The sequence below is a fragment of the Rattus rattus genome, chromosome X (assembly GCF_011064425.1).
Source record: "Rattus rattus isolate New Zealand chromosome X, Rrattus_CSIRO_v1, whole genome shotgun sequence".
Classification (NCBI taxonomy): domain Eukaryota; kingdom Metazoa; phylum Chordata; class Mammalia; order Rodentia; family Muridae; genus Rattus; species Rattus rattus.
The window spans coordinates 60,396,227-60,413,282 of NC_046172.1; the positions used below are offsets into that span (position 1 = coordinate 60,396,227).

The 17,056-nt window shown below is 41.0% G+C and overlaps 1 protein-coding gene across 1 annotated transcript in view; it reads right to left on the reverse strand.

Annotated features, from left to right (window-relative positions):
• The window catches only part of Hdac8 (histone deacetylase 8), a 408,840-nt gene that overhangs the window by 328,928 nt on the left and 62,856 nt on the right, over window positions 1-17,056 (reverse strand). The window contains exons 5-7 of the mRNA XM_032889857.1: window positions 13,382-13,494; window positions 9,812-9,889; window positions 9,174-9,282 (exon numbers count right to left, since the gene is read on the reverse strand). Of these exons, the coding sequence (XP_032745748.1) occupies window positions 9,174-9,282; window positions 9,812-9,889; window positions 13,382-13,494 (300 nt within the window). The remainder of the gene's footprint in view (window positions 1-9,173; window positions 9,283-9,811; window positions 9,890-13,381; window positions 13,495-17,056) is intronic.

A 17,056-nucleotide genomic window follows, 5' to 3' on the forward strand; every position in this document is an offset into this window, starting at 1 on the left:
AAAGGGCTGGCTAAGCAAATTAATAGTGTAAACAGGATTGCACTGGGGAATGTTTGTCCTACTTAGGAGAATAAACTTTTTATGCACTTTGTGCACATCCACTTACATACAAATAATTGATATGCTAATTACAAATGATTCTTAAAGCCCCTTCCCTGAGGTGCTGTTCTATGCTGTTAGTCTATTTTGAATTACTAGCATGTCCAATGCTTGAAAGTAATAAAAATGCATTTAAAATATTCCATGATTCAGACTGGCTTTCCTCTAATTAGGTTGAGTTAGTGAGGCTTGCCTATATTTAAATAGGATAGATATTTTTCTGCTTCACCCCTCATACATTTAAGATGCCCCCATCCCCTCCCCATTTCCCCAGCTCCTCGGGATTCTCCTACATGGAGCTAGTCCACACACACCCCTTTGCCTCCAGCTCCCACGCATCCACTCTCACAGCATCTCCAGGCAAACACTGTCCTTTCTCTCTGGCACTCCCCCACTCCCCACCCCATTTTACTTGCTACCTTATCTGGTTGGTTGATAGGGCTTTTTGTAAAAAAGAAAAATAAAAACCATCAGCAGCCATGACTCTTTCCTGATAGTACAACGGGCAAGAATGCACGCAGCCTAAAGTCACCGAAACTCAGCACTGGGTTTCTTCCTCAGGTGGTGGATTCTAGCTTTAAGGGAACCTCTGTGGAGTCCAGCTCAACGTAAGCCAGCTTACACATCAAAGCAGCGGCTAGGTGTAGAGCGCAGGTACATTCATTCAAAGCCGTAACATTTCTGTACAGCCTAACAGTTTTCCTAGGCTGGACTGAAGGGGCAGGGCATCAGTTAAAAGACTAAGAGGAGGAGAATTACAGTGGAGGTGGAAGGCACACAGTGGGGAGAGCAGTGGAATGGGAACGCTGTGAATTTCGATGTTAGAACATTCCACTGAACACAGACCTAGTCATCTTCAGGATCCTTTTCAGAGAAGCGCTGCGTTAAAGGTATGATTATCAAGATTTCCATTCAGGACAAGGTCTTCCTGCCTCTGGATAGTTTCAGAATATGTTCTAGCATCAGAGCTTATTAACTGTTGCCAAAGACTCTTTCTCCAGTGGCAGGAATCAGTCATCACTACGAAGAGAACAGAGAAAATGTGCCCCAGAGTGGCACAGTGACCCTCTACAGAATCCCGGAACACTGTCCTCCTTAACTTCCATGGAAAAACAAGTCACCTGTGAAGACTTCTTTGCTTCACAGGATTGGACAGGCTTCTTGGTGAAGTCTGAGGAGAGGAGACAGAGATGAAAACAGCATGGCGCTCTAACCACACTGTGCATTTCAGGCCCTAAGGACTAGGTGAGGGAAATTACCAGCTCTCATTACAGCCTCACACGAGTCCTCCAGACATGCATGGTTAGCTCATTGGCTTAGGACAACTCAGATAATGAGCACAGGATCCCTCCCTTTAAATTATCCTCCATTGTGAAGCTCTTAAAGCCTTTTGAATGTAATATTTTAAAGGACACATCAAACCAGGAAGAATAAATGAACAGCCCACTTTGGCCTCACTTCCACCTGTGGCCAACATTATCAGCGAATCTAATTAGTGTCTGACTCATCTATTTTCCAGAAACAATAGGCAATTTTACATCTGCTATACTACAGAGAGGCGGGATAGAAGTTTATCAAATCGAACAAAAGCATGTAATAAAAATACCTTAGTTACAGAGGGCCAAGTTCCAGAGGCAAGGCTTACAGAATGAATTGGCAGCTTTTGTTACCTTTATTACTGGACCAAAGTGACTAGTGATTATCCAGGCAGTGGAGCTGTGACCCAAATGAAAAGAGAGGTAGGATAATTGTGTGATGAGTTTCTGCCAGTTTTCCGATTGTAATGAAAATGGAGATGGGGACGGAAGTAAGTCTATGTAATTATTTGTACTCAAATACAAATTCTCGAAGAGTCCATCCCTTTTCATCAAACTGAAGGGGATTTGAAAAATCCATCCTGCTTAAAATATTTATGTCTGAATATCTGTGTGATGTACTGCTGTTGCCACATCATGAAACCCAAAGGAGTAAATTATAATTGCTGGGTTCTCTTTCATGGACGCTCTACCTGTTTCTAAATTTCTATGAGACGGAGGGCCAAGTGCCAGATGCAAGTCCAAGTGGAAGGTAATTTCTAGTTGACCTGTCATTCTAATGAAAGAAAAACCTATCCTCATTAAAATATCTCTCCTTTAAATATTAACATTAAAAGTCAACACTGAAAGAAAACACTTCCATTAAATCTTCCTTAGAGATATCTCTTGCTTTTCACTTTATTCAGTGGGTTACTGATTGACTAGTTTGGAGTGTGGATGGAGCATCTCTACCCTGTACGGACATATGGCCTCCTGCCAGGACCAAGAGGTACCAGAAGTTTTGTCATACAAAATGCCTAGAAGTAAACAACTTTTTATAAAACTAGTCTAAAAAATGGCACATGGAAAGGACGGACTTCCCTAGGAAGAACTCTATAAATGACAGGTGACCTCATTCACCTTCTACAGCAGGAAGGGAAAGGAGAACTCAGTTTCCATGCTGAAACCTTAATCAAGAACTCCGTATCTAGGAAGTAAATTCTGGGAACATTTATTCTTGTTTTCTGTCTATAAAATTACAAATTAAGTCTCGAAGATTAGGAGATTATTTTCTGCCCAAATCTCAGCTGTACATTCATACCCACGATAGCCTGTTTATTGGAGAGGTCATGTGATTGAGTTGGATAAAGCTAAAGGGTTTACTTTTTAGATGATTCCTGTAATATCCTACAATCAAGTTTTCCAAGAACTCTCCGGGACGGTACTTTTTCATTGTTGTGTAACAGTTAAATTTCACACTTCTACGAGATGCTTTAGAGGAAACACAGGGGAAGACACAGATTCAAAGTCTGGCGTCCGTGTTTTGTTGAGGTACCTTGGAGGCCTGATCTTTTCTGAAGTGAAGCAGAAGGAGGGGTGGATCTAGGGGAGAGAGGAAGTAGGGAGGAGACTGGGAGAAGGGGAGGAAGGGGAAACTACAGTTGGGGTGTAATATATGAGAATTTAAAAAATGAAAAGCGAAGTCTGGCCCCATCCCTTTCTGGATGTCTGAGCACTTTTATGGCATGTAGGCTGTGACAAGGATGAAATGATGTGACACACACCTTTAGGAGATGCACTGCTACTCCTGTCCCAGAAGTACACTCCAGAAACCAAGCTGCAGCTTGCAGGGTTCTGCTGTTTCCTGTCCCAGTGCAGTGTCTGCTATGTGATACATTTTTGTAGAATAAATGAACACAATAGTTTTTTTCGTATTTAAACATGCGCACATACCCAGAATAGCAATCTAGGTCAGATGTGCAGCACAGCACCTGGGCACACAGGAAGCTTTCCCCTCAAGCTCCTCCTCCTTGCTCACTAATGTTTCATAAACTCTATAAAGTGAGGAGCCACTCAGTTCTTTTGCAGGAAGGTCAGAGTGTCTTTGGAGAGGTAAATTTCGATCTTACACTCACAGGAACTAATGGTGCGTTTAAAATACCAAGGACTTCTAGTTCCAAGTCAAGTCAGACAATAGTTCTTGAGCTATAAACACGCACTTGAAAGACACTATATTAAGAGTCAGTGGTGTGATTTTTTCCTGTTCTTTGTTAGATGGGAGTGACATTGAGTACAGATGCACAACACATTCCACCGAAGAATAAAGGTTTCGGGTTAAACACAGCATTCGTTTAAGTGCCCTGCTGCTACATGTTACATGTTAGCATGAAGGAGAAGTGTGAGGGGGAGAAGCTACGCGTGTATCCAGGTGCTGTGCTAAAGAACAAGTACTCTCTAGGTTGGCTACCTGGTCTAGCCCAGTAACAAACCCCCAAATGTTCTCTAAAAGCAGGTGATAAACTCTAAAAACTTAAATGCTGGGTACCTTTAATCCCAGCACTGGGAGGCAGAGGGAGATAGATCTCTGTGAGTTCAAGGCCAGCCTGGACTACAGAGAGAAGCCTTGACTCAAAAAACCAAACCCAACCAAACCAAAAAAATAACAAAACTACTAACTAACGAACCAACCACCCAACCAAAAACCACATTAATTTCATTCCCCAGTACTGCAAAAAAAAAAAAAAAAAAAAGCCCTTTAAATTTCAATAGCAAAGTATGAATGGAGAGGTAAAAACATTAAGATGGGTGGGATTGGAAAGACTGCTCTTGCTGAGAACTGGAGCTACGTTCCCAGCACCAGCACCCATGGCAGACACAGCGCCATGACCTGTAACTCCAGCCACAGAGGCTTCAAAGTCTTCTGGCCTCCACAAGCAGCTGCAGTCAGATACGCATACCCATACACATGCGTACACACAATTAAGAGATAAAAATAAATTTTAAAAAGAGATTATGAGTTTAATAATAAGTCTCTAAGTGACTGACTTTTTCTTTATGTCAGTGGTCTTTGATTGAGACCAAAGGTTTACTTCAGTTTTGAGCTACATAATATAAGTCACAGGGCACAGGTGATAATAGCCCAAGGACCAACGACAGGTAGATTTTATTTTAATGCATAACATACAAACCATATTTCACTAGAATAAGCATTTCTCAGGGTAGGCTGACATTTCTTCTTAGCAAATCTTCATATATGAACATAGACTGTTACTGAATGCGAGCTCCAGTGTAAGAAGCTTTCCTAAGTCCTCTTAATGGAGGAGCTGTTCAGCAGCATCTCCTTTAGGTAATATATGTATGCAGTGTCTATGTTATCTCAAAGATGCGCAGTTCAATATTCTTAATAAAACACTTTTACTTTGAGACAGGATCTCATGTATTTGTGGATGGCCTCAAACTCCCTGTGTAGTGAAAGATAGCTTGAATTCCTCATTCTCCCTCCTATCCCTACCTCCCAAGTGCTAGGATTACACCTATGTGCAATGTGCGACCATGCCTGTTTTATGCAGTGCTAGGGTGAAATCCTAGGCTTCATGCATGCATGCAGGCAGGCAAACATTGACAACTGACCTTTATGCGCAATCCTAAAATTGTGATTTCCTTTTCAAAATGTTTCACCATCAACTTCAGTACACATACCCACACATATTATAAGCACCTCATATGTGGTTTTTCTATTAGACAAGCAGATACCCAGTAAAGAATAATTGATGGTTGTTAGGGGTGTAAATGATAGTTAGGATACAAACTAAGAAATGCTAGCAGGACTCTGAATTGACTGGTGCATATGTCAGAGATGTTACGGCAGTTCCCACCAGGCAAGCAGCTGGCGTATTCTGCTATTACTATTTATCAAAACCTCCCTTGAACCAACAGCCGAGAAGTACTTGTTTCTGTCCTTCTCTTGCGCAGTTCTTGACTGTGACTGCTCCCAAAATCATTATCATACATAGCATGTTAGGCAAGCGCAAAACAGTATTAAGACAGTTTTACATCATATTCACATATAGCTAGAGAGCAAGCAAGTTAAATACAGGTAAAGCAGTACCTCTCTGTATGTATAGATGTATGAACACACACACACACACACACACACACACACACACACACACACACACACACACACTCCAGAGTTTTATGTACGCTTGGTAAGTGCCCTATCAGGAAGTCCCACCTCCAGCTCTATTTATACTTCTAGATGACAATGCTTAATATTTTTTTTCCTCCAAACTTTGTAAGTGTGATATGGGCATGGTGTTCAGGGTTGGGAGTGATTTGAATGAAATTATTATCATCTTGATTTATATAAAGTCTCTATACCAGAGCCATAAGTTCTACTTGAGGGAAGTGATATGCTCATGATAGTAATGCTACTATTCCTTTCTATTGGTTGATAAATGGCCAACTCACAATGCCAACTCCACTAGCTCCCATAAAACTTACAGGAAGCTTGTATAAAATCATGGACCTCTGTCTTTTAATACCAAAATGACCCAGGGACATCTAATATGAAATTGTCATTTAAACAAAAACCTCCAGCTCTTTTGTTGGTATTAGAAAACATTCACATAACTTTTCCATATCCAGTCTATTAAAAAAAGAAAATTTAAATAAGGAGGGGGCGCTCAGTGTTATGATGAAACTTTTAAGTCCCTGCCTGACAAGCTGGAAAAATATGAAAGTTACAAGCAAGGAAAAGGCAATCTTCCTTTAAAAGAAAGGGAAGACAGAAAGAAATGAAGGGGAAAGAAAAAGAGGGAAGAAAAGAGAGCTTTGAAAGAAGGCAGGGCAATGAGTGTCAATGAATCCTGCAGAGAAAATCAGCTCAGGAACAAATCAGCAATTGAGAGATAACTCCGAAACTGAGCGGGGTCTGCTTGTGCCAGCGATAAGCTTCTTTCTATCTCTGTAGTGAGGGGTGAGCCGGAGAACCAGTGGGCTTCCAGAGCAAACAGGTGAGAAGGACACAGCGGAAGGGCTGCATGACTTTCTCAAAGATCAGCCACTCCTCGTCAAGTGTCTTTGGAGGTAGGCACTGTAACAACGGCCTCTAGTTCCAAACCATGCTAGGTAGAAGTACCCTGAGGATAATTCCTGAGACTGAGAAGCGTGTTTATTGGGACTGCTAAACTATGCAAAGCTTTTTAGATGCCACTACTTTTCTTCTTGTGCTCTACTACCTGATCACCTGAGAGCCAGGGAGCTGGCTCTCCAGCGTTTGCCAAGTCTGCTGTCATCAAATGAAATGCTATTCCTAGAGGCTTTGGGGAGGAGACATTGTGCCAAAAGCTCATCTGGGGGCTTGTTTTTTTTTTTTTTTTTTGAGTTGGGGACTGAACGGGCCTTGGCGCATTTAGGCAAGCGCTCTACCACTGAGCTAAATCCCAACCCCCCCTTTTTTAATAGAAGGATGTTCCCTTCCTGTTACAGGAATGTCAGGCTCAAGTCAACAATGGTGGGGCAGACACTTGGCATGGGAAGCCTTGGAGAGAGAGGCACCTTGACACGGTGCCGTCAACAGACGTGACTTCTGCAGCCTAACAAATGAAGCAACCACTGTGCTTCTTCTTGAGAACCTGGAGTCTGTTATTCTGGGTGAGCAGTGTCTGTCTGCACTGCCTGTGAGGATCAATAGGCAGTCTTTGGATCTATAAACTGATGACTGTCTGTTTCTTTAGTTGGCAAGCTAGAAGACCCTTCAGTGAATGCTAGCCCGACGTTGTCTACCAGGAAGCCTGTGGATGGATTGTGTGAAGGGAAAACATATGTAATCTTGGGGCATATTTACTTTAAAAATGCTTCTAATCATGTTTAATACCTAGGTTATTTTAAACATGCATTGCCATGACATTAACTTTTGAAAAATCATTTATAAGGAATTAGTGTACATAAAACAAAATCAGAAAACATAGGGGAAAACAGACATTTTCATGACTTAAGGATAAATAGTAGCCTTCCTTCAGGAGAGTAGAAGCTGGGAAATCCTCAAGTCTGCACATAATGTTCAGCTTTTGTCACAGGCAGTGAAATGCCAAGCTGATGGGGGATAAAAGAAAATCTCAGGAGGTCTTATGATTGACAGATGATTCAATAGGGACACATGTAAGGTGATCCACTTAGAGAAGGCCAGATATCCCAAACTACACTTGCAGGCTGGTAAATGGTGATCTTTCAATTAAGAATCAGGAAAGAGCTCTAAGAAACCCTGTGGACAGTCCCCTGAAAGAACAACTTAGTGTCCTGCTATGGTAAAAGGAAAAAACAAAGGCCAACAAAATGTTGGGCACTGTCAAGAAGGAGATTAAAAGACAAACAAAATAATTTTCCTTTTACAGAGAACCACAGGACATCTTCATTGGTAAGGTTACATAAGCACTTCTGATCTGCACATCTCAAGGACAGAACAAAGCCTAAGGGAAACAAAGAAGGGCAATTAAACCATCAGTGGCAGGCTCAACAATCTCTTCCAGCCGGACAATCCAGAGTTATCCCAGGGACACGATGAAGAGTATGAAAAGTCTGGTGCTGCTGACTGACTGCAGGATGACTTGCCTCCCCAAGTCTCTTAAGCTAAGAGGTACCTTTGAAGTTTTTATTTCTCATACAGTTCTACTCTGTTTACACAACTGCCTGTGATGGGGGCCAGAGCAGGCAGGCTCCTCTGGGAAGTCCCTGTTTTCTACCAGCAATTGGGAGAAATGTGAGCTGGGTTGGGGTAGGGATTAAACAGGTTTCCATCCTCACTGCTTTCCTTCGGCGAGCTTGACCGGTGGACTTGCCGTTAGGCTTACCTTGTCCATTGCCAATGTCGGCTGTAAAATTGTACCTGATTGACCTTAATTTGGACGAATATGAGCCTCCCTTCATTCTGCAGGACTCTCAACCCCAGTCGTCTACAAACCAAACCATGTCTGCCTGTACATGTGTAGCTTCATAACTGTATTCTTAACTCTAGTGTAAAAAGAAACGTGGACTGGGGAAGAATGTAGCTTAGTGTGTACAGGGCCCGGATGCTGTCTCCAGCACAGTAAACAGATTCCATCCTTTCCAAACTCCCTCCATCACTGTTTCTGCGCTTTCTGAATACACTTTTAATCAGGTGTACAGGGAGGACACGATAATGAATGATCAATCATTACCATCGACTCTAATGATCATGTCAGTGGAGGAAAACAGGTCTCCACGAGAAAGCCCAAAATAGAGCATCAGGCTAATAAAGTAACGCACATGCAAGAAAGTATGGGTGAAGGGACTCCTCAGGACAGCTTAAAAATTTTTATTCTGGGACAGTCTTTATCACATGGTATAGCAGGTTCAGTCAAATGGAAACTCTCGTCTCTGATCCAACTGTTTAGTGCTCTAACAGGGGACAGTTACCAGATCAAACAAGCATAGGAAGTAGTATCTAAAAGTGACATGAGCTGGGCATGGTGGTGCAGACCTTTAGCCCCAGCAGTTGGAAGGCAGAGGCAAGCAGATCTCTGTTAGTTTGAGGGCAGCCTGGTCTACACAGAGGGTTTCAGTACAGGTAGGGTTATATAGAAAGACCCTATTTCAAAAAAAAACAAAAAAAAAAAAAAAACGATAACATATATGTGAGCATATAATGGTTTTCATTTTCAAATTGTTCCTTGAAAACAAGAATTATGAGATTGAGAAACACAGCACCGTTCGGAGAGATCGGATTTACTTGCAACTAGTTCCGCGTCACTGCCATACCTTTCACAGATGTAATAGTACTTCTCATCCTGGACGCCATCCTGAATGGGCACATTGACACTGTAGTACCGTCCTTTCCCCAGGCCAACATCAGACAAGTCACCTGTTCCTGTAAAAGATAGAAATGCCAGGAGCAGTCACTAAGACACAAAGGACTGTCCTAGAGCAATACAGAACAGCAAAGTGGTCAATTAGGAGACTAACTCTAAATTCTTGGTTTTCTCTAAGAAAATGAAATTGAAAAATAATCTGGAGAAACAATACCCATCAATGCTGTTGGGGGAAGTGGAAAAACAATAAGGAAATTGAGAAATATTAATTGACATCTTACTGGATGAAATAAAATAATAAGAGCTCATAGGACATGTCATTTAAATTATCAGAATTACATGTGGTATGTGATAAAATTCGAAGTGGTCTTGTCTGTTGACAGGCCAAAAAAGTCACCTGGAATTAAAAAAGAGCATTCATTGTCATTCCCTTTGTCACTTTAACACAAGTGATATGTGTTAAAATTTTGCAGAGAAGAGCACAAATAAGGTGTTAACAGCATGGGGATATATAAAAACAAGATATAAAACATGTAAAAATGATAGTATCTAGACATGGACTATGTGGGGAGCATGCAGTTGACTTGCCTGGGAAAAATCCTGGAGAGAACTTGTGCAGGGACACAGTCATAACTTTAGATGTAAAACTGAAGGCATCTTCTACACCTACCGGAGAGAAATGTCAAAAGGATCACGTCGATGTGCAATTCCTGTTTTCAACAGGAATCTAACAAGTAGCAATGGAAAGAAGGTGCGAGGAGAAGGTATCTGGAAAAGATAATGAACTGAGAAATGAGAGCACACAAACTCTTGGTTTCTGACTACAGTTATTACAGATGAGAGAGAACACAGCCTCAATTCATGGCAACCAGAGCCTCTCGCTTCCAAGCAATAGGATGTCCAGGTTCTTCATTCTAAGTTCTATTCTAAAAGGTGGGAAGGAACACAAGCCCAGGACTGAGCAGAGAACAATGGCATCAGCCAGGAAGATTCATCATCTGTTTTGTCTGAGTGTTTCTAGTTAAATTCTTGGGACTTTTCCCCAAAGAACTATAATATGGTTATCCTTTAAAAATAACCAATAAAGCAGCGATTAGGCTTCATTTAGTTAAGACTTAATGATGAGGTACCTGTCTGTAATACAGAGTTGGGGATACGGACGGGTAACCCAAAGTCTCCTGAGCACTCTGTGACTTACAACTTTCTCCTGAGCAACCCGGCATGGTCCTGTCCTCAACAGCCCCTTATAGGAAGATGTTTACTCTATTTGTATTTTGGAACTGGCAAAGGAAGTGAGAGAAAATACAATTAAATTTTTGAAACCCAGGACAGTAATAAAACTTTAAAGGAGCTTGCTGTTCCCCAACCTCAAACTGGTTTGGTGTGTGCCCAAAGTAGGGGGCACCTTCAGTTGTTAATAGCAGCTTTAAAACCATTTTAAAGCCTGGAGGAAGATTGGGGGGAGCCTTTGTAGACAGATGTCTCCTTTCCCCTTAAACAGTCAGAAAATGACTAGATGCCTACGAGATAAAAGCTCCGATTTAAAGTCACCCTCCAAACTTAAGTGTTGGCCACGCTGCCCCTTCCTCTGAGGACCTCAGTCACACTCATACCCTGAAATGGAAGGACTCTTAGCAAATCTACGTACTGTGCTCCTTCATATTTCAAACAAAGATATTGTCTCTATGTTGACTTAAATGTATTTAAGTCTTTATTAGAGGCCAACAGAAACCTTAAAAAAATAGGAAGTCTATTTGTATATAACAGGTATGTTTGAATTTCCCAAGCCCTGTGTTTTGCCCTAGGGAGGTAGTTAAAACCAGTTAAAGACTCCAGGCAGAAAGCATTAAATAAACAGAAGAAAATAAATGAAAATACCATTTCAACAGAGGGAGGCGGAAGTGCTAAAGCAGGGCACACGATGGAAATACTAATGATTTATTCATCCAGAAAAGTGGCAATTTACATTTCCACCAATCCTGTATGCAAATTTCTGTTTTCTCCTGTGATGACTAACAGTGGCAGTTTTTATTTCTTTTAAATCTTAGGCAGAAAGAAGGGCTCGAAATTGAATTTCTATTAGTATTAGAGTACTGAGCACCAATTTATGTGTTCGGTGGCCATTTGTATCTTGTTGCACAAAAGAAGGGTTTTTTAAAAAAAAATACTTTCAAAGGACATAGTCAGAGGCAGGGGATGTGGAGTTGGTATGAAAGGGGAGAGAAGTTAGGTAGGGAAAGGTGAGGATGGGTAGGAATAGCCAGTGAAGCCATCACAGGATGCCGGTGGTAGAACTGTGGGAGATTTCAAATAAAGCAAATGTATGGGAGTTGGTGGGTAGGGCAGAGGTCATTGGAAGGGAGGTGCTGAAGAGGGGAAATAAAGTGAAATGAAACACACCATAAAAGTTGGCTGAAACAGGAAACTCTAAATGGTGTAGGAATAACACTGCAAATGGAGAGAAGAGCGATTTGATTCAGGTGACAGGCCTATTTCATTCTTACATGGCTCGGCAGACTTGGGCCTAGTTTTGAACCTGGTACTAATACTCTGAATTTCATAAGCCTGTGCTCACTCATAAGACAAATACTTTACTGAGCTGCTACTGTATATGCAGTACTGACAGAAAGGAGTAAACCACTTGATCCCAGCCCTGGGAGAACTTAAAAGTTTCTGTGGGAAGACAAGATATAGACGATAGTACAAAACAATACTCATAAAACAGAGTCTAGTGATAGAAAACCACACAGGCCTTTGACAGCACAAGAGTACTCTTGGGCAGCAGTGGTCAAGGGGATCCAGTGGTGCTGGGCTTGAATGAGGGAGGAAGTGGCCAAACTGAGGAAAAAGGAAGCAAAGTAAGGAGGTGGGATTAGAGAGACACGTCTGGAAGAGTAAGACATGCAAATTGAGTAGAAAGGGATCCAGAAATGGTTAGAAAGACGAGAGGCCTGTTTGAGGCCTTAAAAGGTAAGGTAAAGAAAGCATATTTTTCCATAAGGGACTCAGAATTCATGGGGTTGTCTGTGACACAACTGAGGTGCTTTTACAGTGTAGACTATATGTCTGACCTACTTAGTCTGAGTATCTGATACCTGTGGCACAGCAATCTGCACTCCCCAGGTCATTTAGCAGCACAGTCATATATGAGAACTATTTCTCTAGGCTATGGGTCATCAAAGTACGTGTGGCTAGACAGTAAACATCCTGGACGCCAAACTACTTATGGCCTCTGCACACGTATGTGTATGTCTTGAACAACATTGTTAAAAAAACAAAAATTCACTGGGTAGCGGTGGCACCAGCCTGTAATCTCAGCACTCGGGAGGCAGAAGCAGGCAGATCTTTGAGTTCGAGGCCAGCCTGGTCTACAGAGTGAGTTCCAGGGAAGCCAGGGCTACACAGAAAAACTGTCTCAAAAAAACAAAACAAAACAAAACAAAACAAAACAAAACAAAACACCAAAAATGAAAATCAATTCTTAAGCTCACTGGTCATATGAGAACAAGCCTCTGGGACATGGTGCCCCTCGTTATGGGCAAGGAAGAGGCTTTGTACCTTTTAAATTAAGGCTGTGTCCCACCCTGGAATATAGTCAGAAATTCAGTGGGCATGGTCCTCAATATGGTCTGATGTTTGTTTGAAGCTTTTCTGTTATCTTTCATGTTTGTTTGGATGTTTTTCTGTTAATTCCTTGTTTCCAGCAATGTGCTGCTATCCTAAGATAATATGTAATTGGTAGCTGGCTATTGGCGAGAACTCCAAAACGCTGGCCCTCCATCTAGTCATTCTCACTGGAGAGAAATTCTGATGAGGAGATGCCTAGAGTTTCCTTAGAATCTATTCAAAGGGCCCTAAAGTGGTTCCTGAACAGTGGAGTAAATGCTAAGCGAGCTTTTTCGGGTCTTCTCATTCTCTATTGTGAAGCTGAGCTTCAGGAGACAGAAGAGAGACAATGACAGGAGCCTGCCTGGCTTAGGCAGCAGGAAAGAACTGTAGTTAGTCAGAGAGATCTAGGCACTACCTACTTCAGAAATGACAATCAGGAACATTTAATCGCATTAGGCGTTTCTCTTTTTCTTAGTTGCCTAGAAGTAGCTTGACTGACCAAAACCTGCTGTCCTAGGAGGGAAGCATCTTTGAAACTGAAGGCCTTACCATCTCCATGGTGTAGATCCAAATCCACATAGAGAATCCGGTCAAATTTCCGTCGCAATCGTAATATTCCTAGGACAGCATCATTGAGATAACAGAAACCAGATGCTTCATCTCTGCAAGAAAACAAGTTGCTACAGCCAACAACTGAAAAGCTGTCCAAGGGAGTCTTTACAGCCAAGCATCTAAACTTCGAGATCCAGTCCCATAAAGCACCCCCTTCTTTTAAGAAGAACAAATATCACCTGTGAGGATTATATAGTAAATAGGCCAGAATGATCAGAGAATGTATTTCAATAAAGTAAATATTCAGAATGATTAGTTATGTTTTCCTACTTGCAATCCCAGAGGTTTCAAAGCATTAGATTTTTATAACTATATTGAATAAGACTTTTCTCTGACAATTTCACACACACACACACACACACACACACACGAAACAACCAAAAAACAAAAAACAAATCTTGTAGTCCTCTGGGGTCATGATAATAAACACTGATTTCCACTTATGCCTCTCTAAGGAAGCTAAGACCTAGGTGGTCCCTTAAAGATAGTTCTACGGAAAATGGATATTGGATTCATTGTAGTAACTCTATAACATAACCCAGGAGTTGGTTGTTTTTTATTTTAATATGCTTTCATACTTGTTATTCATGAAAACTGAGTATAGAACAGACAAACATATAACCTTTTGGGCACATTAATGCAGTTGCCTCTCTATGGATGTAATTTTGAAATGAGGAGTGAAGAAAACCATTGTCCCTGGTGTCACTGAGTCCTGTCACATCACTTTATCCTCTTATCAACATTTGCTTGCTCTTTTATTACACTTTTATTGAGCCTTGCTGATTAGATAGAAAGGAGTATATTAGAACTTAGAACTTATTTTAAAGCCTCATTCCAAGTGCCACAATTTCTTTTGCTCCCCTAGAGATTTCAAACATCCGGCCCACCCCAGTTTTGTTTGCCATGAGATTTTACTTGAAACAAAATTCTAGGCATGGCCATTTGCAACGGCACCATTGCTACTGTGAGAAACCTTTCTAGGGCCTACATAATGGGAAAAAATCATGAAGTCTCTCTCCCATGAGATTTCACACTCTAAACAATGCTCTGCTTCCCAGACTAAATTGATGAGACAGGTCCAGTGGTAAGCAGGAAGTTGGTGACACCATCACTGGACACTGCCACGATCACTAAGAGGAGCACAGCAACTGATCTAGCTAAGTAGCTTGCCCTTAGATATACAACAGGGAAGAAACCAAGGAAAGGAAGGATGAGCTCAACCATGAATTCTTTGAGAATTAAATGTAGTTTTAAGTGTTCGTGCATGCGCATGCTATTTTCTAATTCTGAAAGTTGACATTTTATAAAGCTGCCATCTTAGTAAATAACAAAAGCCAATGTGTTATCTTAAAGAAAATCAAACACTTTTGAAATAAAACACTAAGTGCTAGGCAAAAAGAGGAACAAGAAGATGGCCATGAAAAGTGATGGCCATAATATCAACAATTCTGGCAGTTCTTTACTTTCTGTGCGAGCATGTAACCTTTCCCGCCTTTGGATGGGATTACCAAATTAGATTATCAAAATCTCATAAAGTGGAGGTGTTGTGATATACATGTGTAATCCTAGTACTCTCAAAGCAGACACAGGATCATAAGTGGCAAGTTAGCATGTGTTACACAGCAAAATCCTGTCTCATAAAACCAAGGGCTAGGAGTAAAGCTCAGAGGAAGAGTAATGACTAGCATATGTAAAACTCTGGGTTTTATTCTCTATATTAAAATGACAGTGAAGACAGTGACAACCAAACATGACAACTGACAAACCGACAACGACAGCGAACCACGACAATGAAGATGACTACAAGCAAGTAAGTAAGTTCTGAGATTAAGGGAGTTTTATTCTCACTTGCTTATAGAAATAAATACATGTTTAGATAAGATTACTAAAAGTTTCACAAAATAAGGAAACTGAACTTTCAGGACTTCCAAAGTACTACAAAGTAATCTTTAAAAACCTTTCCAAGGGGTTGGGTATTTAGCTCAGTGGTAGGCTTGCCTAGGGAAGCGCAAGGCCCTGTTGGTCCCCAGCTCCAAAAAAGAACCAAAAAAAAACCTTTCCAAGTGCCAGGTGTGCTGATGGTTATCTTTAATCCCATCACTTGGTAGGCAGAAGCAGACAAATCTTTGTGAGTTCAAGGCTAGCCTGGTCTACATGGCAAGGCTAGCCAGGACTACATAGTGAGACTCTATCTAAAAAAAAAAGCAAATATTTTAATAGTTCAAGATCATATAATTTATGTAAATTTAATAATTAAGACTAATTTAATAGTTACCAAATTATTAAAATCAGTTATATCTTATTTATCAGTGTTAGGTATTATGTACAGGACTATTTTTAGTTTACTTAAACATGTTCTTCCTAATCATTTTACAGGTTCATTAACTGAACAAGCGAATATTACTTCTACCAAGTATGTAAGAGGATGTAAAATGTGTATTTGTTTAACCAAGTTTAGTCATTATTATGGGAAACTATTTCAAATGTAAATGTGTTTTGTATTCTATCAGCTTAAGATAATTTGTTAGATCTTAAGGTAACAGAAAACTCTGGCTGATGTCTAATTCAATTATTTCTAAGGAAATGGTGAAACATCAGCATAGAATCTTGGGTTTATATACACATATGCTTCCTGTTTGTGCACGTACATATGCGTGTATGGTGCCTGCATGCAGTTATGTGTGCTCACATGCATGTGGATGCATATGTGAAGGTCAGAGGTTGATACTGGATGTCTCCTTTAGTGTCTGCCCCTTTTATTTACGCAAGTAGGGTCTCTTGCTGAACTTGCAGCTCATAGGTACAGCGAGTCTAATTAGCCAGCTTGCCCTGCGGCTCCCTGTCACCACCTCCAAAGCATAGGGAATACAGGCAAGGCGACAAGCCTACTTGGCTTTTATATTGGTGTTGGAGATCCACACTCTGGTCCTCATGCTTAGGCAATATGCATTTTATCCACTGACCATCTCCCTAGCTCTGCTTTTATTTTCAGAAGTTACAGAAAGCTATATTTGAGTATGTTAAAGGATGTGTTCTTTTAGGCACTAAGAGAGGGATATGTGTGGATACAGAAAGTTGTAGAGGGTTTACAAAAAGAATTTTATTTGTTTAGGTCAAAGCTGGCTAAATTTTGGTGTGTGACTGGTAAAATTTCTGATAAGAACTTTACATCCAAGCATACTGATGAAAAACTAGCTTTGTTATTTCTGCGTTTGGAGTCTTAGTCTGTTCTTACTACCTGGGAATGGCTTGCTTTACGTTCGGGAAAATCTTCCTAGGTAACAAAGCTTCTGCCTCTTTCCAGAATTATCTTCCACAGTTTCCTACTTTCTACTTCCACTGGCCTCACATATGGTAAGCAAGGCCTCTCCTTTGGGGTATGTTCCTGTATTCCTTGATTCCTTAAGAAAGCAAAGTCTTCTTGCTCAGGAAGGAGCGAAGGGTCTTTTCAGTCACGTTGTTTGTCTGCTTCTATGGGAAATATCTGTTACTGGGTAGAACAAAGACGCCAAGCATTATTCTTTTAATAGCCCATCATCCCATCTTAACCAAGTTTCAGGGGACCCATGGGGGAAAAATCATAAAGGAGGCACCTATGACTGTCAGCTTTGT